The sequence below is a fragment of the Simochromis diagramma genome, unplaced genomic scaffold (genome assembly GCF_900408965.1).
Source record: "Simochromis diagramma unplaced genomic scaffold, fSimDia1.1 OVJJ01000387.1, whole genome shotgun sequence".
Classification (NCBI taxonomy): domain Eukaryota; kingdom Metazoa; phylum Chordata; class Actinopteri; order Cichliformes; family Cichlidae; genus Simochromis; species Simochromis diagramma.
This window is the reverse complement of record NW_024387152.1, coordinates 2,955,440-2,981,541: the sequence shown is the minus strand read 5'-3', so window position 1 is coordinate 2,981,541 and position 26,102 is coordinate 2,955,440. Positions and strand designations below refer to the sequence as shown.

At 41.2% G+C, this 26,102-nt stretch overlaps 4 protein-coding genes across 7 annotated transcripts; 3 read left to right on the top strand and 1 right to left on the bottom strand.

Annotated features, from left to right (window-relative positions):
• The first annotated feature begins 64 nt into the window (after nt 1–64).
• LOC120743714 (glucose-6-phosphate 1-dehydrogenase-like) lies at nt 65–5,339 on the top strand. 2 transcript variants are annotated; one of them, XM_040047491.1, is made up of 12 exons: nt 65–774; nt 1,326–1,363; nt 1,503–1,611; nt 1,690–1,907; nt 1,988–2,146; nt 2,307–2,432; nt 2,524–2,617; nt 2,719–2,905; nt 3,040–3,275; nt 3,758–3,834; nt 4,023–4,115; nt 4,207–5,339. In XM_040047491.1, exons 1-12 carry the CDS (start codon nt 574–576, stop codon nt 4,295–4,297), a joined length of 1,629 nt encoding a protein of 542 aa, XP_039903425.1. In that variant the 5' UTR covers nt 65–573; the 3' UTR covers nt 4,298–5,339. The 2 variants fall into 2 exon arrangements, with proteins under 2 accessions (XP_039903425.1, XP_039903426.1); XM_040047492.1 differs by lacking the exon at nt 65–774 and adding an exon at nt 819–1,164.
• Nucleotides 5,340–5,611: 272 nt separating this feature from the next.
• On the bottom strand, nt 5,612–11,931 carry zgc:158263 (ceramide kinase family protein). Its single transcript, XM_040047490.1, has 13 exons — nt 11,526–11,931; nt 10,440–10,535; nt 10,178–10,315; nt 9,897–10,025; nt 9,745–9,808; nt 9,506–9,651; nt 9,346–9,420; nt 8,321–8,473; nt 7,935–8,040; nt 7,306–7,409; nt 6,357–6,553; nt 5,961–6,277; nt 5,612–5,802 (listed from the first exon to the last, which is right to left on the bottom strand). Exons 1-13 carry the CDS (start codon nt 11,647–11,649, stop codon nt 5,688–5,690), a joined length of 1,764 nt encoding a protein of 587 aa, XP_039903424.1. The 5' UTR covers nt 11,650–11,931; the 3' UTR covers nt 5,612–5,687.
• Nucleotides 11,932–12,817: 886 nt separating this feature from the next.
• Nucleotides 12,818–15,492, top strand: naa10 (N-alpha-acetyltransferase 10, NatA catalytic subuni). 2 transcript variants are annotated; one of them, XM_040047493.1, is made up of 8 exons: nt 12,818–13,003; nt 13,134–13,232; nt 13,353–13,411; nt 13,497–13,542; nt 13,918–14,033; nt 14,184–14,228; nt 14,726–14,810; nt 14,946–15,492. In XM_040047493.1, the coding sequence occupies exons 1-8, from the start codon at nt 12,983–12,985 to the stop codon at nt 15,147–15,149; spliced, it is 675 nt and encodes a 224-aa protein (XP_039903427.1). In that variant the 5' UTR covers nt 12,818–12,982; the 3' UTR covers nt 15,150–15,492. The 2 variants fall into 2 exon arrangements, with proteins under 2 accessions (XP_039903427.1, XP_039903428.1); XM_040047494.1 differs by having other exon boundaries at nt 12,983–13,003; nt 14,967–15,492.
• Nucleotides 15,493–16,438: 946 nt separating this feature from the next.
• LOC120743783 (rho GTPase-activating protein 4-like) lies at nt 16,439–25,669 on the top strand. 2 transcript variants are annotated; one of them, XM_040047635.1, is made up of 23 exons: nt 16,439–16,672; nt 17,122–17,268; nt 19,121–19,210; nt 19,343–19,514; nt 19,627–19,789; nt 20,002–20,064; nt 20,148–20,276; nt 20,349–20,477; nt 20,650–20,871; nt 20,952–21,053; nt 21,484–21,645; nt 21,743–21,827; nt 21,969–21,996; nt 22,107–22,206; nt 22,306–22,366; nt 22,521–22,598; nt 22,699–22,827; nt 22,922–23,027; nt 23,231–23,458; nt 23,547–23,599; nt 23,698–23,929; nt 24,008–24,053; nt 24,565–25,669. In XM_040047635.1, the coding sequence occupies exons 3-23, from the start codon at nt 19,144–19,146 to the stop codon at nt 24,739–24,741; spliced, it is 2,532 nt and encodes an 843-aa protein (XP_039903569.1). In that variant the 5' UTR covers nt 16,439–16,672; nt 17,122–17,268; nt 19,121–19,143; the 3' UTR covers nt 24,742–25,669. The 2 variants fall into 2 exon arrangements, with proteins under 2 accessions (XP_039903569.1, XP_039903568.1); XM_040047634.1 differs by lacking the exons at nt 16,439–16,672; nt 17,122–17,268 and adding an exon at nt 17,376–17,549.
• The last annotated feature ends 433 nt before the right edge of the window (nt 25,670–26,102 follow it).

Below are 26,102 nucleotides of genomic sequence, written 5' to 3'. Positions count from 1 at the left end.
ACATAAGGCACTAATCTTAATTTTCTTTTTAGCTGGGCAATGGTTGGCACTGATTAACAAAATGTAGCCACTCCCAGGAAGAAGTAAAGGAATAATTTACAAAGACTCTTTGGTTACTGATACTGCAATATCAACTCATTGGGCTTCAAAGTTACGGTAGCCTTAAGCTGTCAGCCTGGAAACGCTTCATGATTCATTTCACAGCCCGAGAAAACTGTGTCCAAGGTCGTAGTCTGATAAGAACTCATTCCTACAAAGAGTTAAGACTTGCTTTGTCAGAGGTACCTGTTAGGCAGTTGTGCAACATTTATCTAAGGAGTGGCTGAGGAGCAAGAAACATTCATGGCATTAAATTCATGTGACTAGACCTGAAATGTGACTTAACGCCACTGAGCAGGTTCATCAAACTTCATCTGATGGACTGTGAGGATTCTTGATTTCATATGCAAATGAGATTTATGGCAAAGAGTAAATGGCAGCGGTTACATTGAAGGAAGCAATGGCACAGAGGCATTACCCATTTTGTACAGTAGGTGGCAGCACACAGTCGGGAAACTTTTCTGCAAGGCGAGGATGACAGCTGAAATGTCGAGTGTCATGCAGCCACAGGGAAACGAGTGGTCACAGCAGACGGTCGAAGAACAGATGGGTCAGAAGATGAGCTCAGAGAGTCTGACTCGCTCTGAGGTCTTTGGGCAGCTCAGGAGGGAGCTTTACGGGGAGGAGCGGTCAAGTCATTCCAATACACACTTATTCATCATACTGGGAGCATCTGTGAGTACAGCTCTTAAAACTGCTCTTTCATGCAGCATATGATGAAATGTCTCGTTTAATGTGGTCACTGGTCTTGTAGTAGCACCGTATTCTAAACACATCGCGGTGTCTGAAGTCACGGGCTGGTTTGAGAAAAAAAACGTGCATAAAAATAATTCACATATTGTTGCAGTGTGGTGATCCGAACGAAAGCCAGGTGTGAGCGCATGCAGTTTGAAATGTGCTGCATCTACTTTTTCCTTTGTTGAGCAACAATAGAAGCTGATGATTTAGCAGCGAAAACATTTTCACCGTTTTTGGCTTTGAGCCGGGAACAGAGTACCAGTTGCATGTTTATCGGTCATGAATGTTTGTTCAAGTAACCTAATTCACACAAGTTCTGCAGATCAGGTGTGTTGCTGGAAAATGTGACTTATTCAATTACTCTGCAGATTCTTTTGCACCACAGTGATTATTTCCAAAGTTTACTTAGTCTTTGGGCTCTGAGTGTCCGTTCACTGTGAATAGATCTAAAGAAACTTTTTGTTTTTTAATTTGTATGATTTAAACAGGGAGATCTTGCTAAAAAGAAGATCTATCCAACCTTATGGTGAGTAAAGAACTGCAGCACGCACACAGCAGCTACATTAATAACAGAGCTGTGCTTTAAAGTTGTTTGGTCACCTTGTGTAATGAAGAGTTTGACCTTTGGCCAAAGTTTTCTGCATTGCCACCTTTGAATTTTTCAGGTGGTTATTCAGAGACGGCCTTCTTCCAGACAACACGTTTTTTGTGGGTTTTGCTCGGTCCAGCTTGACTGTAGAGGACATCAAGGCAGCATGTCTGCCCCACATGAAGGTAATACCTTTAAGGGTGTTTGACTATTAAAGATAAGATTTTGTGTTTTCAGAAATCATTGTTCCACATCTTCCTCAGGTCAGTGATGAAGAAAGCGACTACCTATCAGCCTTCTTCAGTAAAAACTCCTACCTGAGTGGCAGGTATGATGACGGCAGCTCCTTCGACCAACTCAGCAAACATCTGTCATCTCTCCCTGGGGGCGCCAACGCCAATAGACTTTTCTACCTGGCTCTACCACCGACTGTCTACCATCATGTCAGCAAAAACATCAGAACCCACTGCATGAGCCTCAAGTTAGTACCTGACGAGTCCTTAAAATCAATATCTCACTTAGTGTTGATTGCATTTTCCTAATCCACTGTTTTTGTGGCAGAGGTTGGAACAGGGTAATTGTCGAGAAGCCCTTTGGTCGTGACCTCCAGAGTTCACAGGAACTGTCAACCCACCTGTCGTCCCTGTTTACAGAGAACCAGATCTACCGCATAGATCACTACCTGGGGAAAGAGATGGTCCAGAACCTCATGGTGCTCAGGTAACAAGCTCAGTACAGACTTTTTTGGGTGGACTTTATCACAGGAATGAACTTTCAGGTTGTCATAGACAGTGTTGCTGAATTTCAGAAGTATTCATTACTATTCGACTTTTCCATCCTCCTGTTTTGTTTTAGTAATATTTTACTCACTCATTTCCAGGTTTGGAAATCGCATTTTTGGACCCATATGGAACAGGAACAGTGTGGCCTGTGTGGTTCTCACCTTCAAGGAGCCTTTTGGCACTCAGGGCCGTGGAGGATACTTTGATGACTTTGGTATTATTCGGTGAGAGAGACTGCATTCAGATAAATGTAAGTTTAAAAAAAAAGCTAGTTTGTAAACTTTCCCTCATTGCTTTCTTTTCTTCTTAATATAGAGATGTCATGCAGAACCATCTTCTCCAGATGCTCTGTTTGGTTGCAATGGAGAAACCTCCTTCTACCAGTCCAGATGACGTGAGGGATGAGAAGGTAAAACCAGGGATTGGAAGAATTTGGGAATTGCTTTCCATAGCACGATTATCAAGTCTTTGCCATCCTTTATCCACCCCATTTTTTTTCTCAAACTCTAGGTGAAGGTGTTGAAGTGTATACCTCCTGTTGAAGTATCAGATGTTGTGCTTGGCCAGTATGTCGGAGATCCTGAAGGGGAAGGTCAATCCAGACTGGGATACCTTGATGATCCCACGGTGCCCAAAGACTCCTGGACACCAACTTTTGCAACAGCAGTCCTGCATGTCCAGAATGAGAGATGGGATGGTGAGGCTTTAGTCCAGCTTTTTTGTTCCTCACCTGTCTCTCCTAGTCTACATTTTATCAAGCCTCCTTAAATTCTCCTTCTGCTTTTGCATCCATTATGCATGTCATCGCACCATGCACACCATGTACATCAGGAGTTCCTTTTATTCTGCGCTGTGGTAAAGCACTAAATGAGCGGAAAGCAGAAGTACGTCTGCAGTTCACTGACGTGCCGGGAGACATTTTTGGTGATTGCTGTCAGAGGAATGAGCTGGTGGTGCGGGTGCAGCCAGATGAAGCCATTTACTTAAAAATGATGACCAAGAGGCCTGGAGTTTACTTCAATCCAGAGGAGACTGAGCTGGATCTCACCTACAAGAGTCGATACAAGGTGCCTCAAGCTCATGTCAAAATATTAATTGTAATCCAGCTTTCAGAAGCAACTCTTACTCTTGCAGGAAACGTATTATGCTTTTCCTTACAGAATGTATATATTCTGTAAGGAAAAGACAATTTATTTACAAGCAATCCTTGTGAGCCACAACCTTAGGCTTAGACTGCTTCAGTTTTTGGGGGGGTTGTTCTACCTTGAAATGATGTCAGTATGTGTGGAAATCCTTAATCCAGTCATCTCAGACAAATTGCTCCAGATGTTAGTACAGCAGTGACACCCACCTGTTCTTCAAAGACTCTCTTGGCAATAGATGGAGTCGGAAAAAAGCACAATAAATCACTTTTAAAATAATATTATATTTAATACATTTTGAGACTTTTATGGTGGATGTCCCATTGTTACTTATCCTTGATACTGTAGGCCAGTAAACTTGAACTTAGTATGCATGTAGGAGTTTAACAGCTGCTGTCTATCTGCAGGATGTGAAGCTCCCAGATGCTTATGAAAGACTCATACTGGATGTCTTCTGTGGAAATCAAATGCATTTTGTTCGCAGGTTGGTGCCATCATTGAAAACATGAGCACATCTGCACAGTTGTTGCCAAATATTTTATCAACACTTTTAGTTGGAGATGTGTACCGGCCACGTTTAAACAGCTCTTTTTAATTTTTTAGGCAGTGATTTTCAGTGTTCCCTCTTTTTATTTATTTTTTTGTTGAAATATTTTCATCTTTCTGTCTCAGTGATGAGTTACGGGAGGCCTGGAGGATCTTCACCCCCCTCCTCCACCAAGTAGAGAAAGAGAAGCCACGCCCCATTCCCTACACATATGGAAGGTAAATACTGTTTTCTCAGGCAGAATGAAATACGCATATCATACTTTAACAGTGACAGTTCTTCTTTCCATCTTATCTGTTATGTCCACAGTCGTGGTCCAAGAGAAGCAGACGATCTCCTGAAGAGAGTGGGATTTCGCTATGAGGGAACATACAAGTGGGTGCAGCCCCACACCGCTTAATTCTTTCTGTCTCACAATCAAGTACTTGAGAAAAGATTGTAAACAAACAAGTTTACTGCAGTCACTGCTGCACTTGATTGATTTCTGCATGCACAGAAGAAAGCACTGCTTTTCATGACTAATTATGACAGCAGAGATTAAAACAAGCTGTAACAGTCTGATTTTGATGTAAATCTGGTATTTCTAAATAAATCATCATTCACTCTTTTTCTTGCAATTTTTTTTAAAAGCATTGCAAATATCTGTATTCCTACGACCTTTGGACATTGTGGACATGGAAAATCTACAACCTTTATGGTATCTTATAGATACTAGTATAGGATAATTATTTACTGGCTGTGCCATTTAACTGTTAAGAATTCAAGAGTGTTCACTGTATTGTAAGGCCTTTGTTTACAACTGTCACTAATGCCCAATGGGAGTCATAAACAGACTTATGTATACCAGAAGGACCTGCTGGCCTGGTTCGTAACAACAGGAGCCTCTTTTAGTATCAGTCATGCAGGAAACACATTTAAATGTCTGGCGTCAGGTAAGAACAACTCTCAGGTATGTTCTAATCTAAACTAAGAACTCTCTTACTAACATGTTAATCTCTTACAATGCATAAACATGTTTTCAAATGGCTTTATATTTTTCTATTTCTATCAGCAGTTTTCACCAGATTGATTCTGGTTCTTGTACTTTGTCTCTGCCAGGTTCAAGGCCTAACTGGAACTGCATGCACACAGTTTCTTTAACATCAGTAATAGACCATTAAGTGATCCTGCCAGTACTTTGAAGTGCAGCAAGAACAAACATCTTTTTAAACAACTATTTGTAGTTTCTTGTGACAACCTATTGAAGTAATGATTTTAATGGGCCATATATATATATTTGTAAATTGTCATGCATTTCATAGATTTGTGTGAAGCTAGAAAATTGTTCACTGATAATGTAGAACCAGTAATCATTCACCTTTTATTCAGCTGGATATACAATCTGCACTGCTGCTGAACAATCAAGCAATAAAAAGTCAAGCAATAAAAAGTCATTGCACAAAGATTGTGTTGTCTTTCAAGTTCTGTTTGCATTTCCCATGACTCTATTCTCTGAAAACTTGTGCACATAAATAAAATTCAGACCACAAGCTGCTCACTTGCCGCATACTGTATAAATTAATGTAGTTTACTGAGAAAAAAAGCCCCCAAAATTAGCAAGCGGTAGTCAACTAACACACACATGCACATTTAAGAATAAATAGTCTTCATCATTATTACAATGAAGATAATCCATAGAAGTACCTGAAATAAAAGGAACTTTTTGGCAATCACAGAAAGCAAGTCTGGCTTTTTAATTTTTTAATAAATTCACAAATCAGTCCCACGATGCAAACACTCCATTCTTCAGACTATTTGTATGTGATGCATCTACTTTTATTCTTGTCACTCTCCTGGCTGCAGTTCTGCATGGCTGCTCCGTCCTCAATGCCCCTGGCGTACAGACGTACCAGCTGACCGTGGATCCTGACAGAAGTGAACAAATCTAATTATATATCTTATGTATCATAACGTATTGTGGGATCTTTACCCTACAATACAAAGGGCTATGAGGCAACTGTTGTAATTTAGCACCGTATAAATAAAATTGAATTGTAGAACAACATGTTTGGTGGTGCTCTTACCTGCAGAAGATCTCAGTGAAAGGCAGAATCTCTCCATCACAGTTCCACACGGACACAGCTGGAGTCTTTTTGCAGCACAGACCACACAGGATGGGAGCCAGTGTTTTGTGCTCGTTCATCGTCTCTCGCTCCACCACACTCTGTGCCAATTGCTGCTGAGATCCATTTCTGCTTACAGTGTCCACGTATTCTCGCTCTTCGCCACCTATTGCGCGATTCAGCTCTCCGATTCCTTCGTGCACCTCTTCTTCTCTGCCATCTGGGAGAGAGAAACGGACGGCCTTCACTCGATGGACCTCCACAAACGGCAGGTCAAACTAGGAGAAGCAGGAACGATTGGGTCAAGCAGTTTCTAAAGTTTCTCAGTCCATTTGTTTTCAGCTGAATGTGATATACCTGGTCCTGTGTGCTTGTGTGTCTGTAGAGGAACTTGAGGAAGCTCAGTGGGTGAGTGTCCCATACTAGGATGAGATCCCCTGTTCCGTCTGCCAGATGAGCAGACGGAGAGAGACCTAATGGGCTCCTGGCACATGAGCTGGACATACAAGTGATTGATACACACCTGAACCTGCCCTCCACACTCACCCATTCACCTAAAGAGAGACGAAGAGATTGGAGATACTACAATTAGAACGATTTTAGCAGATGTTGATTATTTCTAAAAGAAAATAATGTTTGGCCAATGTTTAATTATAGAAAGAGGTGCCCCAGGGGTCATAAGGCAATTTTTAATAGAGTAAGGAAATGGGGAAAAACATTTGTGTGATTTTACTTATTTCAATATGTGTTGTGGACAACAACAGGAAGGCAAGAAAAACTCAAACCACCAGTCGTGACAACCAAGGTATAGAGAAGGGCACGTCTGAACAAACAAAAAGTTGTATCTTGAAGCAGATGGGCTGCAGCAGAAGACCACACTGGGTGCGACTGCTGTCAGCTAAAAACAGGAAATTGAGGCTATAATTTTCACGGGCTCACCGAAATTGGACCACAGAACACTGAAAAAAAATCTTTTGTGGTTCACTTTTGTTCCAGTTTTGATTGTTGGTAGAGTCAGAATTTGGCATAAACAACATAAAAACATGATTCATCCTGCCTTGCATCAACACTTAAGGGTGGTGGTGTCAGTCAGTGTCACAGGGTACCCATCTTTGGATGGCTTCTTCTCTCATCATCCCAAACTGGTTTCTTGAACATGACAGTGAGTTCACTGCACTTAAACAGCCTCCACAGTCACTCAATCTCAAACCAACAGTCCACATTTGAGATGTGCACCAATCTGCAGCAGCTGTCTGATGTTATCTTGTTATCATGTACCAGAATTTACGAGTATTTGTATCGTTACCTTCAGAGTCACTGCTGTACTGGCTGAAGTGGGAGCTGTACAGGGAGCCTGAATCAGAAGTGTGTGGGAATAGTCGCTCTGTACTTCTGGAGCACACATTGCACCTAAAAAGAACAAAGAGTTTCACTCTCCTTCAAGTCTGTGAACTAACAAGCTCCCTGACCTTAGCAACAGCATTCATAAGAGCATTATAATCCATTCGCTGACAGCCAGAGACACCTGCTCCAAACAAAAACTAAGGTACTAACAAGAGGCTTGGTCTCAACTTTCAACTAGATCAAGTTTCTCTTGCTATGTCTCTTCTACCCTCCTCAAGGAACGAGCAACCAACACCCGAGTCCCTGCTACAGGGGGTAACAGTTACAGTATCTCAAAGTGAATTTGACCCATTTCACTAGTCCTTGAATAATAATGATGCTCCTCACAAGGGCACCTTCTCGCTTTCAAATTAAAAGATTGAAAATGATCTTCCTTTTTAAAACCCCCACCAGAGTAACAAAAAAGTTAAAGGCTTTCATATTTTCTTCAAGGTCACGTTTTGGCCTGACTTGCAAGTGAAAGTTGCAGTTACATTAACAATGGGAGGAAGAGCACAGTCTCTTTTTATCTCTTTCTAGTAGGAGTTTTACCCTGAGAGGCAGCGCGTTTTATCCTTAGGGCTGGAGAGCAGTGGGTCTGCTGGTAGATACTGAACTATGCCCGCATAGCTTCTGTTGCTCAGGTACACAACTGTACCTATACAGAAGAAAAAAATTAAGGTCGGGTAAAAATACAGAACACCAGATACTGTATATGTGCAAGATTTTAAAATAGAACAACAGTGGTTTTACTAGAGCAAATGCTGAAAAGGGAAGCACAGATGCCACTAGAGACTTTCAATTTGGTCATCTTCATAACAGTTACAGTTTCAGGGTGAATTTTTAACTTTGAGATAAAAATAAATATAGAGAATCTGACAGAATGTTCTCCAGCAGACTGTCATTTGCTTTGTTTTAAAAGAATCATCGGTCTGGACCTGAATAGTCGTATCTGAGAGGTCCCATCCAGCGGTGTTTTTCACTCTCAGCCAGTACATCTCCATAGAAGCCATAGCCCACCAGAGATACCGAGTAGCGTACCAGGGTGGAAGCATGGTGAACTGAACACACGTCTAATGGCTGAGAGTCTCCTGCAAGGCATTGAGGACATCAAGGGGTGGGTATACAAACTTATTTATACAGACGTACACACGGGTGATCACACCCACAAACTACACCCTTTTTGGCTCCTACCTCAAAGCACACTGTGTTCTGTTGATCTTATGTGCTGCACAATAATGTTTAATATTTAGTATTTACTGTCATATTCCCATATATCATTGTGATGTTGTTTATTCTATTACTCTTGTTCTCTTCTGCTTGTTTCCTTTTTTCTTTCTCAGCAGGTGATCCAGGTGATCGATATATGCATTTTTTTTAATTTTTTTTTCTGCTCATTCTGTTGGTTTTTGTCTTTTGCCCTTCTCCCCCGTCCCTCTTCTCAGCTGTTTCTCTTTCCCTCTTTCTTTCTTCCCTTCTTTCCCCCAGTCAAGTCTGTTCCGTATTCAGTAAGTGAAAATAAAATAAACAATAAAAGGTGAATCAAATGGACCATTAAGGCAAGGCTGGGATGGTCAATTTGGTAAAGTAAAAAAAAACAAAAAAAACCCCAAAAAACTTATTTATACAGTTCCAATTTTGAAAAAAAAAAATATATATATGATCAGGGTTACACTCCCTTTACATTCATGAGAAAGAAAGTTTTCACAAGACTGTGCGATTCGATGAAAACATCGATACACCGTTAACTGCTTCCATAGGAATTTTGAGGGGAAGTAGCATCCAGGTACTGCTAATCAAATGCACTTGATTATTGATTAATGGTAATACGAATATAATTATTTCAAGTTTTTGCTACTGAATATAGTTCTTTGAGACATGGGGTGTACTTAGTTTCCACGCAGCTGCAGAGAGTCTTGTGAAAACGTTCTTTTTCACATGACCGTATGCAATATTTCCTCACCAATAATGATGTGCAAAGCTGAAGAAACAGGATCAATAACCCCCACTGTGGCATAACACACACAGTCTGTGGAACCTAAAATAGATAACATATATCAGGAAGTGAGAGTGACACCTTTAAATCTGAAGCCATCAGTTTATAATTGCTTATGAACAACAACCTGCAGGGATGATGCCAATATGAAGTGGGCATGGCTGCAATGTGACAGCGGGATCAGTCTCACAAAGACCTGCCTCTTGTTGTGTCCGCCCAATCAAACCATGAAGTACTTCACTGAACATGCCATCGCCACCCACACAGACCACACTGCAATAAACAAACATAATCGTTTCTATTATGAAAGCGCCTCACAGTGCTCTTTCACAACAGTATTTATACCGCTGCGCTGATAGCGCTTACCCATCAAAGCCCGTCAGATCTTTCTTCAAGAGGTGGTCTCTGGCCTGGTTAGCCCGTTCAGTCACTGAAAAAGTTTATATAATGATTACATGTAAACTGTAAGGCTGTGTGTCAGAGTTAAACTTTAAACATCAACTGTGCGATCAGTTTACCTATAACATGAGAGCTGATCCCAGCCAGCTCAAACAGAGGGGCAACAAGTGAATGGTAGATCTCTCTTCCTTTCTTTTTTCCTCCAAATGGGTTGATGAACACCAACAGTCTATGTGGACGCAAAGGACCTGAAAGATGCATGTTGAATATCACAGATGGGAGCTCAAAACGTCAGATATGCAACCGATTATTTTTCTTGTTAAAGTAAAATAATAGTCTATTTAGGAGAAATACAAGGTTAAATATCAGCTGTGTTTCTAGTCCAATTATCCACCCCTACTGTGAGTTTTGAGGGCAGTCCTTAGGTGATTTGTCCACTGGTCTCTGAGGACCCGACTGGGGCAGCTGAACTGGGTCCGGCCCAGGCTCCACAACAACCCATAAGTGCTTCTACTCCTGCTACGCTTGATGTAGAAAACTGAAGGCAGATGACAGGTACAAGAAATGGAAACCATGCTGTAAAACCGTAGTATCAAAAATTGTAAAGTAAGCTGTGAACTTGGGTGTCTAGTTTTCGAACTACACCGTCATCTAAAACCCACCTGTGAAATCTTTGTCTGTGTCTTCAACTGACTTCTGGGGCAAGATCTCCACCCGACCGTTCTCCACTCCAACCACCTCTGCCACAGGTACTGAAACTTCAATCGCGCAAACGCACAATGTGAAAAAATTGAGTAAACATGTTTCTTTGTGTCGCTGCAACTGAGTGAACTTTTTAACTCTACAAAAGGATTGTTTCTCATTTTTCACTTGTCATAGAAATTAATGCATGATACAGCTGGTTCCTTGCCAGGTCTCAGGCCCAAACAATACAATAATGCTAGCTGAAATTCCATGCTGCTTCAGTTTCATCATGGTGCCCCTATTCGTTTATGGTGCTGCTTTATTAAGATGCGGTGGCTCACGAGGACGCTTGAATAGAGCTGAGCTATTGTTTGTGTGATACCTTTAAAAACATAAGATGGAGAAGGCTTATTGTGTCTGCTGCTGACTGGCACACCTAAAAGGATCAAATTCTACATAATTTACTATGGCAGTGTATCATAAATCACAATGTGTTAGTGGTTTTAACTGGACAGTATTAAAATATTTTTTCGCCTATATTTGTGGATGAGACAGAAAAAAAACCCACTTTTTTAAAAATGCAAACTAGAATTTAAGCTCAGTGTTGGCGTATAATATTATGCCAGGAGGTGGGTGTGTTTGTGCCTGTGTTTTTAGTAAACTACCTTTGTAGGTCATGTGTCATGTTTGTGCTGCTCAACTCGTTCTTCACGTTTTCTGCATGCACTTAGATTCAATTGATGTGCCCCTTCTTGTGTTCAAACTTAACGCCTAGTTTGTAATTGGTGTTTGTGGTGTAGGCCACTGTCTTTTTTTTGTCAGTTCAGTTCAGTTTATGTCAGTACAGTGCAGACGAAGCAGACTTTCTCTTTTAAATGTGGTGTTGCAAAGTGGTCCATGTGTGCACATTTATATTTGGCTCTTTAAATGTTAAGTAAAACAGGGGGAACAGGCATTGTGAAACTTTCTGAGTGTTTGTGTCGCGCTCTCATTTAAACACAGTCTCTATAAAGCCCCATTAAACATCTAGAATACAGATGTGAGGGAGATACACGAGCACTTACCTGTTTTCTTGTCACCATTCTTTTTATCCGCCTCAGTCCATTTCAAATGCCAACCTGTGAGGACGGCCCGATATCTTTTATTTCCGATCCACAAACTTGACTCCAACCTCAGGTCAGTCTCCATCTGGAACAGCGCTCTCAGTCACAGAGTCAGTCTTTCCCGTATGCCAAAACGCGTTCCTGGTCACACTTTATGCCCATGGTGTTTGCATGCCTGAGAAGTGCAGACACCGGCGATCTGAACTCAGTTTCTGAATACAGGCTCAGAGTATTATTCCTTTAAAATGCTGAAGTCACCGCCCGATACACGGGCGTTATTCTGAAAATACCCATTTCCTATCTGCACCCTGCTCTTCTGATACCTGCTCGATTTGCATGTTGCGCTGCTGATTGGATGCCAGGTGTTTACCTGGAGCAATGTGGCCAAGTAGGCTAATCTGACGCGAATGTGTGCTTTCTCTCTGTTTGATTGACCTAAAAGCATTGCTTCGTTGACAGAATGGGGAATTTAAATGCATTTAAATACGTCATCTAAATATTTTGAGTGTGGAAGCCTCTGTAAATCATCAAATATTAAAACTAATAATACATGTTGTAGACTAATATAGGGCGACAAGTAGAAGATAGATGGTATTTAAAATTACAGTCTACCGTAATTTATTTTTTAACAAGGATGAGACTTTTAAATAACAGAATGAGACACACTATAAATCTGACATATGCAGCAAGGAGGACAGCAAAGTAAAATAAATAACCAACTAACTAAACTATCGTTTACTGCAAAATCTTTTTTGCAGTAAACGATAGGATATAAAAGGCAGTTTATCCGAAGGTTGAGAGTATTAATTGATTAGTGCTGAAGCAACATTTTTATATTTTAGCAGGCTTTTTTGGTTTGGTTTTGTTTGTTTTTGTTTTGTGGGATTGCTCTTACATTTTTTTAAAATCTCTAATATAAACTTTTTCAACAACAGTTTGTTTAATCCAGTGTCTATTAAAAAAATCCTCTTTTGTGTTTGGAAGTGTTTGAAAATGTGTTGCATTTTTATCATATTATTTAAAAATCTTCATCTAAACAGAGAATGTTGTCTAGTAAAATGTGTGCATCAGTTCCGTGTTAATTTACAAAAATGTATAACCTCAAATTACCTATAGTTGTCTGTCTATGTTAGCCACAGTCGGGCCACAGCAAAGGTTTATGGCCACTTTTTTTTTTCAAAATAAATCCGATTAATACAATAGGTACGACTTTTATTCTGAAATCCCGACAGAGCGGACGTGTATGACGTTATTGTGGCACGCTCCTTCCTCTTGCTTTCCTTGCTAGCACGTCCATTTAGTTAGCTAGCGAAACAGGCTCTTTAACCCCGTAGGGGAACTGTTATGAATCATTTGACCAGTGTAGTATAATAGATTTTTTTGATTTTCATAATCTTGTTAGTAATTGATATTGGAAAATGAACATACGAAACGCACGGGTAAGTATAGAGAAATTCACTCGAGAGCCACGCTGTTTCTGCACAGAGCTAAGCTAACGTTACAGGCTGCAGTTTAGCTGAGCAGATATCGCCGGTCAGCTGTGTGACCCTTTTTATGTGTTTCTTTCAGCCGGAGGACCTAATGAACATGCAGCACTGTAACCTGCTGTGTCTTCCAGAAAATTATCAGATGAAATACTACTTCTATCACGGCTTGTCATGGCCACAGGTAACGAGCAGTGCTGATTCCAGTTTCCCTGTCTCTGCTAATGGCACTGCTCCTATCATACATACCATTACAATGTGTACGGTTATGTCTCTAATTGTTCTTCCGTTTAAATCGTTCCAGCTCTCATATATAGCAGAGGATGAAAATGGGAAAATTGTGGGATATGTGCTCGCAAAGATGTAAGTATTAGCGAGCATATTTGTATCCTGCTGTCACTTTTAAGAAAACGCATTGATTCTTATGACTTTTGCAAACTCTTTATAGGGAGGAGGACCCAGATGATGTACCTCATGGACACATAACATCCCTGGTGAGTCGGAGCACCTGCGACACCTCAGACATCTCCTTTGCCTCTTTTTCTTCATATTCTGTTGGGTGCTCCTTTAGGGGGTTCACCACAGCGGATCTACCTTCAATCTCATCATGTCGCTAGCATCTCCTCTGTCATTCTTCATGGTTTTCATCACTTCTTACTGTCTGGCACCTCCATAATATATCCACTATTATTCCATTGCACATTTGCAAACTAGCTCATCTTTGCCTCTTTATCTCCAAACTGCTCATCTTGAGCTGTCTCTCTGATGTACTAATTTCTGATCGCATCCTTCTTGGTTACTCCCAGTTCAAATCTTAACATCTTTAGCTCTTAAACCACCAGCTTCACCTAAAACACTCTGTCTTCTAGGCAGTAAAGCGCTCCCACCGACGTCTGGGACTGGCTCAGAAGCTGATGGATCAAGCCAGTCGGGCCATGATAGAAAACTTCAATGCTAAATATGTCTCACTTCATGTTCGCAAGAGGTACTGCGGACTCTTGGCTTGTTGCAAACTAGGGTTTATCTCTTTGTGTACATAAATGATTGTATGAATTCCTGTGTACAAAATGTGTTCTGACTCCAATTGTATCTGTAAGTGCTCCTGTTTTCAAGAAATGTTTTCTCCCCACTGCAGCAACCGAGCTGCCCTGCACCTGTACTCAAACACACTTAAATTCCAGTAAGTATTTCTGTTTCTCTAGCAACATTACTGTTAAGTTTTTTTAAATGTAATTCATGTACTACTACAACTTTTATTTTATTTACATCAGCTGGGCTACAATAGTTTAATTATACTGGTAGTCGATATAATTTGACCTGTGTTTAGTATAATTAATCAGATAACTGTATCACAAATGTGATGGCTACTTATATTGGTAGATAATTATAAGATTGTTATCCCCAGGTACTACTGGGTTTTGTTTTGTTTTTTAAAGTCTCTAAAGGCTCAGTCTACTTTTTTCTTTCCCTCACCATGCTTTAAAAATAGTTTTAAGGGTCATTTTCTACATGATTGTTTCTTTGTGTATATAGATGAAAGAATGTTGGTTGGATTAGTGATAGTTTCAACTATAACTCTCATTTTTAAAATCCATTAAAATTCTGTTTGAAAATGTGCTGAACAGCCGAATGTTTTTGCACCAACTTTAACTGATCTACTATCTTGTCCCTTCACAGGATTAGTGAAGTAGAGCCCAAATACTACGCAGATGGGGAGGATGCCTACGCCATGAAAAGAGACCTGGCCCACATGGCTGATGAGGTACTTGAGTTTACATCTTTTTTTAAAAATATGAGCTACTTTAGTTTGATTGTCACTCACTCTGAATCGCCCCTTTAATATGAGCATGTGACCAAAATCTGAATGCGTTACTTTTTTTTCTTTTCTGTTTTTTTGGGTCCCCTGGTCATCTCACAGCTGAGGAAACCCGGAGCACGCGTGCCGGGTCAAGAGGCACAATCTGGCCAAAGTCCGTCGGGGTCCGGTGACCATGAGAGAGAAAGCGAGAGAGACAGCGGAGGAGAGAGCAAAGAACTGAGCGAAGTCAGCGAAGCAACAGAAAGCACAGATGTTAAAGATTCCTCTTCTGATTCACAGTGACACTGCAGCTTTAGACATTTTTAAAATCATCCCTTGCATCCAGTTTTTATCTATTTGCCATTTCCCCTGACCTTACACACTGATTATCTCGGCACCAAAAATGCTCCAACATTTACGTCACTTTTTTATTTTTGGTAATTCTGGTTTTTTTTTTTTTCTGCAGTGATGAGCAGAGACTTTGTTAATAGCATCAATCTACTCAGTTATCTAAATTAAATACAAATTAATTACTGGTCTGGTCATTTTTATTGGATTACTGTCATTGTAAAAGCTGTGTGAGGTTTAAGACCGCCTGTACTTTTCAATTGGTCTTTATTTAACAGAATAAATCTGTCAAATAATACTTCTTGTATTTCATTTTTGTCAAAAAAGGCATCAAATAATGAGCATCTCTGAACGAAAACCAGCAGTCTGATAACAGTTATTCACCTTGGTATTGTGAGTGACGATCTGATTAAAAGTTAAAGACCCAAAAAATAGGATAAAAACCTTGATGATGGAATAAACAGATAAAAAGAAAAATTCTTCCAGGTTAATGATTTAACCCAACTCATTGTGTCTGCATTCTTCCTCTGTGGGCTACGTCCTTTTCTTTTTCCAAAAATGATACTGTAGCTTCCAAGCTGAACTAATCCTCTGCAAAGAGTTTGTTTTTAATACATACGATTAAAGATGGAAAGGACACCATAGATATCTGTCCTCAGGTAACTGGTTGGAGCATGCCACCAGGGCAGGGATAGCTCAGTAGGTAGAGTGGTGGCCCCATGATCGGAAGGTTGGGGGTTCGATTCCCCTGAACAGCTACCCTGAGGTACCCCTGAGCAAGGTACCGTCCCTACACACTGCTCCCCGGGCGCCCAATGGCTGCCCACTGCTTCACTGAGTGAATGGGTTAAATGCAGAGAGCGATTTTCCCCACGGGGACCAATAAAGTACACTTTCTTTCTATTTCAGTATTGGTGTAGGTAGGTGTAAATACTAGAACAGCTGGCACAAAAGTCTTCAATCAGAAGGATTTTGATCTGTAAGAGTGCTTGTAAGCACGGCCACTGTGGAAACATGTTCGATGCCATGTAGTAATGGAATGCTGAAGTTCATATTAAAGTGTCATCTACTCAGCCCATTTTTAAGCCTATTATTCATAAGTGGGGAAGTGCCTTTACTGTCAAATTTATACTTTAGTGACTCCTACTGGCGGAGAAAGACTACTGCATGGCTTTTCACAATACCTACAGCAAGAGTTCAATGCCAGGAATGTCATGGGTCTCTATAACAGGTCACAATGGGACATAGTTAAGTGTAACTAAATTCAGATGAGTTTACTTTTCCTGCAGTGAACTGAATAGTTGGGCCATGACTGTTTACAGCTGAGCTCAAAGATTTTGTTTACTTTTATGTAGGGTGTAGCAAGGTTCAAAGGTCATTCTCGGTTTAAACTGAAAGACACCGCTCCCTGCTGCATTGGGACTCAACAGAGACTCCCTTCAATCAAACTGTTCTTTCTCAAATGTCATCCAAAATGCGTAAGTTAAATACCAGTTGTTTTTTTTTTAATTGTTTGTGCAACACCATCTGTTTGTCTGTTTGAGGAAGGAAACGAGTGAAAGAGAAGTACGTGACAGATAAGAACAAATTATGCCTAATGATCTTTGAAAGAGTTAGACTCTCTCTGACAAATTGCAAGAAGCTCAGCTTCACACCAGCAGGCTGTTTAACACCTCTCAGACAGAGAAGTCAACAATGTTGTTGTAAATCTTTCTGTGTTATGATTTCATAGCAACAGTGGTCTTTGTTTCTGTTTTTCTTTTCCCTCCTAATCTACATAACTGACTGTTTTGTTTTTTTAAAGTCAAGGTTGCTCCCGCTCACTCATATTGTAGCCATGACAGTGTATAAAAAAAATATATTTAAAAAAACCTAATAATAATAATAATACTCAAAATAACTTTCTTTTTTTCCCCCTCAACTGAAGTCAGCTCAGTGCAGCTGATTTCACTCAGGAACCGGCAAGGAGAGCCCAATCAGTGAAAACAGCTGTTGTTTGACTGAACTGAAAACCTGCTGTGGGGTTCAAGAGGAGGCACGAAAGAGAGAGAGAGGAAGGACTATACTAGAAAAGGTTTTCACACGTCACATGCACAGTCACACACTGATGGCTCAAACTGAATGTGTGAGTGAGAAGAAGCGGGGAGGGAAAGGGGGGGTAGGGTGAGGGTGAGAACAGCAGAAGTAAGTAAGTGTGTGTGTGAGAGAGAGAGAGTCAGTCAGAGATGACTTCCACTCCACCCACATCCATCCGTGTCCAAAGTGAGGGGGAGGTGAAGCAGTTACTGCGCTATTAACTGGCATCATTTAGTTCAGTTTAGTGTGGAGGAAAGACTAGTCAAGACTCCTGATCAGGTATGACTCTCTGCACGTATGACACTCTTATTGATTTTTATTTGTTTTCCTGTCTCACCAAATCAGCACTGGTAGTCAGTTTAACGCTTAATGAACATGTTTTTGTCTTAAAAAGGCGCATGCTGTTATGCAGTTAAGGTTTGCATTGCTTGATCGTTTTATGTTGTTGTTGGCTATAGACAAACCCCCCCAGGGCGAGTGATGTTTCATAACTATAGAAGCCTCTACTTGTTTGTGCTTGTTTTAAAAAAAACACTACAGTGGTAGAAAAGGTTACTTTAGTAAAACAGGAACTGAAAAGCTATAGTAGCAATAAGGTTAAGACTAGCCTTAATGAAATACTGCGGCAGGTTGTGAGGATAGGATGTGGTGATTCACCAGCTGATCGCATGGAGAAAGAATGAAGCGACTAATGGAAAAGGGTGACACAGGCTGCAAAAATTGAACTCCTTTTTGCAGGGAGTTTGGGCCATGCTGAAATACAGCAGAGTCATGTTAGCAGGTCATCTGTTGGGAGAGTGCACATTTCAGCTAAAGAGAGTGCTGATGAGTGATGTTTGGCTTTCAAAAAAAAGGGAAGTTGAGGGGGAGAAATGGAGAGAATGTGTGCGTATTGATTGTGTACAAAAGGGTATGATCCAGCAAGACAACACTCTGATCTTCCTCTTTTTGAATTGCAATAAATTTCCTTTAATGTGCAGTATTTTGCAAAGTTCAGGATTATCGTGCGCTGAAGAAAAACCGCCGCACTCCAGCCACACTCATCTTTCTTTTTTCTTGAGAATAGGCCTGGGTGTAAGTTTCACCCATAAATTATAGTTAAAAGCGCGTCAAGAAACTGAAACCTATCAGAAACGATCAGTTAAACCTTTATCAGTAAGACCTGGTAGTTTTCTTTGTCTAACTGTATTCAGGGTAAAGCCAGTTCTCCGATAAACATGTCCTGTCGTGTTCATCCTGAACTGGAATATACCTGGGTATAGTCTTCTCAATCGGCCAAGACATGCTGTAAAGTGAAAGGCAGAAGGATTTAAACCTTTATTGGTGAAAGTTCTTTTTCCTTTTTTTTTCTTCTTCTGTAAAACCACCTGTAGTGTTGAGCACAAACATCCCCGCACAGTTGTGCGCCTTGTGGTTCGTCCTATTTTTAGGGCAGCTTGAGATGCTGTTAGAGTTATTTTTGCACCTTGTGCAATTCTGCAGTCTGCCCGGTGCAAACAAGCAACACATGCCAACCGGTTTTCTAGTTGCCTGCTGTTCAGGGAAACGCAGCAGAGTGTGACCACTTTGAAAAGATGTGCTACAGTAAGACGAACATGCTCATTTCAGCTCTACAAGTCTCTCAAGAGGAAGTGCGTAGGGTCTATTGGAGGAAGGGGAAGGGTGGAGGTGGTGGAGGGGACTTCAGTAGAAAGGGTGTAACAGTGGGTTTAACAGGTTTTCTCCACCAAAGGATACTGATCAGCTTGCATGCCCACAAATTTTACTCCCCTCTTTAAGAAAGGGTTAACAGAACAGAGCTGATATTTCATGCTAGCTTATAAATGAAAGCAATCACTGCCTTTATACAGAATTCCACCCAGCTGGATCAACAATGAGTTCCCATGTCAAACTTCGGAAGGAGCGGGTCAGTGTGGTGGACTACGACATTCAAATCAAAGGTAAAAGGCATGTGGTGGTTTGTGCCACACTGAGAAACACAACCTCTTTATTTCACACCATCTTAACTCTGATCAGTGAGACCAGTTTCTAACCTACTTGTCACAGTAAGTGTGTCTTTGTCGGCCTTTCAGAGGTTCGCTGTCAGCTTGTAGACCAACTGAAGGTATTGGACTTGCAACTTGAGCAAAAGAACCAACAGCTGCAAGACCTGACAGACTACCTGCGCCGACGGGGTGAGATTGAAAGCGAGTATGCTCGTTCCCTGGAAAAACTAGCAGAAAGGTTCACATCAAGGATAAAGAGGTAATTGCACACTGCACATAACATGCTAAACTACACAGCAGTTCATTTCAATCTTCAAAGTTTGTGTCCTTTTGTATTTTTTTTTTTCTTGTTTATGCATGAACACGCTCAGGAAGGAGCCCAGTAGTAACTCTGTGTCCCAAGTATGGCTTACTCTGCTGTCCCAGACCCGCCAAGAAAGTAGGGACCATAATGGACTGAGTGAAAGCTGCAACAACTTTCTCACCCAACCTCTCACACATTGTGTGGAGTACACACAGCGCCTTGCAAAGAAGGTACTACTGCAAGCGCTCACCCACGAACGCACTGCCATGCACTTCTGCAGTGCAAATGACATAATACTTGCTCTGTTATCGTTTTTCCATTCTCACTTTAACCACCAGTTCATGTTTTTCCAAATCTTGATATTTAAAGTATGACGTGGGTCACTGTGTCCTTGCTGTGTCGTGTCATCTCACTTCTCTGATATTTTGTCTGTGTTTTCCAGAGTAAAGACATCTGCATTCAGCTACAAGATGGGCTACTCAAGGTTACCACAGAGCTACAGGCGGTACGTGAGAAACCAACCACACAGAATGTTTTCCGTTTCTTAAGTACACAGAGGAAAGCATTGCTTTTTGTGCCTGTGTGCAGGCATGGCGAACATACTACCAGTACCACTCAGACTATGTCTGTGCAGAGGGGAAGCTGAGGGAAGCAGAGAAGCAAGAGGAAAAGCAGAAGCAGAGCGCAAATAAAAAACTGGAGAGGCTGATAGAAAAGGTAAATGCTTGGTGTCATGTGCGTGCATGCACGTATCATGTGACTCTTACTGACTATGTTTATGTGCTGTAGAGACAAATTAAAGTCCAAGAAATAAAGCTGAAGTGCAGCAAGGCCCGAAATGAGTACCTCCTAAACCTGGCTGCAGCCAATTCCTCCATGAATAAGTACTACCTGCAAGACATCTCTACCATCATAGATGTGAGTACATCAGTCACCTTTTCCTTTCAACATACAAAAACCCTACATAGCACTCAAGGTCATGATCTCTCATGTCATTTGGACCCCAGCGCTCATTGTTTCCATTCCTTCTGTCATGATCTGAAAGCTCCCGAATGAATGAAGTGATTCTAAATTCAGTTTCCTCCTCCAGTGTGCAGATACAGGTTACCACACCACTTTGGGCAGGGTGATGCAGGCCTACTTGTCAAGACGGTGGAAGGCCCAGGATAACCTGAGCACAGGCCTGCAGCAAATAGAGGAGGCCGTGTCTAGACTGGACCAGAGCCGGGATAGAGACATCCTCCTGCAGGACAACTACAACACCTTCTCTATGCCCCTACGCTTCCCCTATCAGCCCCACGATGGGGACCAGGTGTGTATTTTGATTAAATTATGTAAAGGAACTTTATATATTAAGTGTGTGGAACAACTCTAGACTCCCTTGCATTTCAGGTTACTCAGGTCAGTGCGGAGTGTGAGATGATATGCGAACTGGAGACCAGATTCAAACAGATACAAACTCGACTGCAAGCCGTCACCCAGGAAACTGAGGAGGTAAAGAAAATCGCACCAACCAGGGCTGCTCGTTATCATATTTTGAATTTTAACGAGGCTGCAAATAGTCTATGAAAATTTCTTCTTGTTTCCTTAATCTAATTTTAGTTAAACTTATTAAAGCATCACAGCCTCAAATACAGAAAGGAAGTAAAAGTGATGAAGATGCAAAAGCACTATAATAAAAGGCGAGAACGCCTTCCCCCTCATTATTGACTATATTTAGCCCTTTTTTAATAGTTCTCATGATCTCGGTTTGTAAGACAAGTATAAATCTCAGCAGTTCTGCTGGCACTTGAAAGTGACATAATGTCTCAAATGTGGGTATCTACACAACACAGAATTATCAGCCAGTGTGCAATATTCTGACCTGATCCTGCAGTACACCCAGCAACTGCAGGTCACCTCTCACCCTGCTGCTCTCATATAGGTTAATAAGAGCATGTCAGCAGCCCAGGCTTCTCTGCTGGAGGGCATCGGCGATGATCTGGAGCCTTCATCTCAGGAGGGCAGCACTGAAAATCTGACTGTAAAGCCCAGCGCCACTCGACGACGGGCCAACCTGCAGGAAATAGAATACCTCTACTTTACTGTGAGTCGGTAAAATTTGGGGGCAACAGCAATGATGTGCAGTTGGTGTGGTAACGATAAAAAAAATACTAATCTGATCGGTGTAATTTGTTTTACAGAAAGTAAAGGAGTACCTCGTTGGCAGCTCTCTTGTATCTAAACTGCAAGTTAAACATGATCTGCTTAAAGAAGCTGTAGAAAAAGGTATTGCTTCTGCATTTCTCACGTTACAATACCACAAGTTGTTGACTCTGTGTCACAAACAAAATACCAAACAGAGTATTTCTCCTTTTTTAAAACGGATTGCTCTTATCATATGTTACGTCCTTTTTCTTTTCTTCCCAGCTGAAGTATCAAATGACCATCAGCCTCGGTATGAATATAATTTTTTTTTTTAACAGTTGTCGCTGAGTCATCGTTTTTATTTATTCATGCTACCAGTCTTAACACTGTGCCTCCACGGTCCTGTGTGTCATTCTCCAGACACACTGGAAAGTCTATGCGTGTCAGAAAGAATCACTCGAGTGCCAATTTGATGCACAACCAAAAACTTTTCAATGGAGACATGCTGTCCTTCATAACGGTAACACCGGTTTCCTCTTTCAGCTCTCTCGTTGTCATTTTAGTTTTTCCCTTTGACTCGTGATGAGTCAGTGAAATTTATTGTTTCTTTTTAATTCAGGCATCAGGACAACAGATTCCAATTGTTGTGGAAAGCTGCATTCGCTATATCAACCTCCATGGTGAGTCTTCATTGCTGAAGTAACATTAAACCATTAGATGTTATTGTAAAAAGACAACTGCAGACACACATACATCTAGCCTCTTGTGTTTAAAAGTGACTGAGGGCAACAGGCACTCATTTTAGACCACTGCGATAATCTGTCTGCCCATCAGGACTCCACCATGAAGGGATATTTAGAGTGCCGGGGTCTCAGTTGGAGGTCAATAACCTCAGGGACGCTTTTGAGCGAGGTAGGGGTGTGTGTGTTTGTTAGATTAACTTCTATTCATAGCTCTCCTCTCCATGGAGCATTAATAATGTGGGGCAGTGTGCCATGGGCTTCCCCTGCAGGAGAGGACCCTTTGGCTGAGGGGAGTTATGACCTTGACTCGGTGGCTGGAGTGCTGAAGCTTTACTTCAGGCGTTTAGATAATCCACTCTTCCCCCTTGACAGCACCAATCTGCTCCTGGAGCATGCCCGTGAGTGTTCTTGTGCACCTGTGGATATAATTAGTGTGGCTAAGAATGCTCAGCAGCAACTTCTCTTTTATTTCATCACCTTTTTGTTTTCCAGAAATAAAGAATGAGGCAGAGCGAGCAGCTGAGCTGAAAGCTGTGATTTCTTCCTTCCCCGAGCCTGCTATCATCGTCATGAGATACCTCTTTGCATTCCTTTATCAGTGAGTGTCGTTACCTGTGACTTGAATATGGAAAAACTGAATTTTTGCCTTGTTTTACTCATTGCTGAATCATTCTGTGAGAATCATTAACATCCACTGTTAGTGCAGTTAAATAAGATTATATGAGGTAAAAACAACCAATAAAATTAACCAGTTTTAATTTTTCTTTGTTTCTTTATTTACTCCTCTCTCTCTGCCTTCAGTGTGTCGGAGTATAGTGACGAGAACATGATGCAACCTTACAATCTGGCCGTGTGTTTTGGCCCGAGCCTGATAAGAGGGGCTCATGATGACGACGTCGTGACCCTGCAGCCTCAGATCAATGCCCTGGTGAAGGACATCATCATTGAGCAAGAAAGCATCTTCCCCACTCAGAGCGAAGTGCCGGGACCAGTTTATGAGAAATGCATGACACTAGAACTGGATGACGGGTACAGTGAAAAATCTTTGAGTTCACATAACATGCGGGGGTTGGGGGGCGTATTGTGGAATGATTATATTATGCTCTTTACTTCACAGAGAGACCAATGTTGATGGAGATATAGAAACTGAGTACACCCCTAGCAAAGATGGTAAGTTTATGTGGCTATTTCAGTTCATCGCTTCATTAAAAATATATAATGATGTCTTTGAAGAATAACAAAGGATGTATACATTTGCTTTGCTGCAGATTTAGAAATGGGCTTTTTGGCTGACAACAGCACAAGTATGTCCATGTCTGGAGTAGCAGCACCCAGAAGGGGAGAACGCCCCAGAGCTAATAGCAGCGGGGCACTAGAACACAAATTAACAGCTGCACCAGGAGGAGGCAGCTTCGGTTCAGGTGGAAAGTGCACTCTTCAGATTCCTGTTGGGCCGCAATGTAAGCCAAGGAGGATGCCCTCTCCTTGTTATGGGCAAGAGTAAGTAACCCAACAACAGCTGACTGACTGTGCTTGAGTAAAACATAATTATTCAGACTGATCTCTTTCTGCATACAGCTACCAGCGACGGTCATCTGAGGATATAGCCTCTCGAGTAGATAAGGTGTGTCTTGTTTTTCTTATAGCTCATAGCTCTCTGTTTATAACCTAATAAATGTCTTTAAAAAGAAAAATACCGCATCATTGTGCAATGAGCCAACTTTAAATGAAGCCATTATAAAGGGTTCTCACAGTAATCTGTGTCTGTAGCTGTAAGCGTTACAACATCAGAGGTTGCTAAAGGGGACAATGAGCCAAACTGTACTTGGAAATGTGCTGCTGCTAAAGAGCAAGTGGCTGGGCTGTCCTTCCTTTCTTTTTTTTTTTTTTTTTTTGAAAAAAATCCATTTTTGATAACCAAAAAGAAGAACTAAGTGTTAACGGTAGCAGGAAACCCACAGTCTGGGTTTCCTGCTTACGAAAATCTGAGTGATGTTCAGTAAATTACTATGCAGAGTAATTAGTCATTGCCAAGAGCAGCGGGCAGAAACGGAAGTTCTAAAGTCGAAACGTAGAGAAAACGGACACTTCCCCGTTTCCTCTCTCATCCGTACTTTTTTATTTTCACATTACAGGAAGTCTGTCGCCAGATGGACTCAGTCTTTAAGGAGCTTTTGATTCGACAAACCCATCAGGATCCCACCCCCACTGTGTCCCCCCCCTCAGTCCAGACTCCCCAGAAGAAAGGAAAGCAGGATGGGCGCAGGGGGAGAGGAACAGGGCTCTTCAAATCAGCAGATGCAGCGGACTGAGATGATCAGCAATGGCACAAGACACACGGGGCGAGGGAGAGATGATACTAATGGAAGTTGAGGTGTAGCGTGAAGGCCTCTGACAGTAGCTTTCAGCACATCTATTTCTAGAAACCTGAGATCCTTGACTGAGAGTCCTTTCTCTGAGGTCTCCTTGACTCAGTCCTGTCTTACGTGTGATGTACAGCAGATTTCCACAGGCCTGCGGTACTATGTCAAAACTGTGAACTACTTGAAATGCACCAATGTGTTTGTAGGCATTTTTGATATTTGCACTTCTTCTCTTATTATATTAAACAGCTGCCCTGCCAGTCAATAATTTTTAGTCAATACAGGCATAAGTGCACACTCTTAATCAAATTTCTGTCAAAATGAGATGCTGGCACAAAGTCAAGAAAACTGTGAATGTTATAGTTGTAAACGTCAATTCCTACTTATCTCAAACTTTATGATTTATCTGTATATTTGAACTACATGCTGAATAAATAATTTGTCTAGGCTTACTGCTTCATTAGATGTGTATGTAAAACATGACTATAACTTGCATTTCTTTTCTTCATCCTGGGGTTTTATACATAGAATAATATATTCGGGCTTAAGTAAAAGTAGTCAAGATGCTCCTTTCTCATGCAACATTGGCTAGATGCCTCTGGGGCCTCCTTCAGTAATTGAAGGCCAGACGAGATGTATTCTTTTCAGTGTTTTCTGGGTTTCTCCCAGGTGTCCCACCCTGTGGATGTCCCTGGGGAAGCCTTCAGTGGAATATGCTTGGGACGCTATTCCAAACATCCAAAATCGCTCCAAACATCTAAGCTTCTTACCCCTGCACCACTGCTCAATCTATACCAATATCTCTGTTGGTGTCTTGTCCTGTTTAATTTATTTAAATTTGATTTATATTGCTTCAAATCACTTAAAGGTATGTTTTAAAAAAATAGGCCTCACTCTTCTTTACTTAGGGAAGCAAATCACCCTGAACATGGAGGGATCATCATTTATTAACAAAGCACCACAATCAGGTCGTCTGCTGACTTTCACCAAGGTGCGTCTCAGTAGCCTGAGTACATTTTTTTTTTTTAATGATTTTCAATTTAAGAGAATCACAAAATATCTAATAAAGAGATTTCTTAGGTTCCCTCAACTGGACACTCATCTTTGTCCAACCTGTCTATAAAGGTGGAGATAATTAAATAATGATAATAATTATTATTATAATATATATTATTATAACTGAATTATTACATATTTTTCAAAGGCAATGTCACAAATTTCTGTGCACCCTAGATCCCCAAGGATGTCAAACTCAATGTAAATCATGGGCCACATGATTCTAAGTGAACCTCCACTTTCTTTCATTGTAA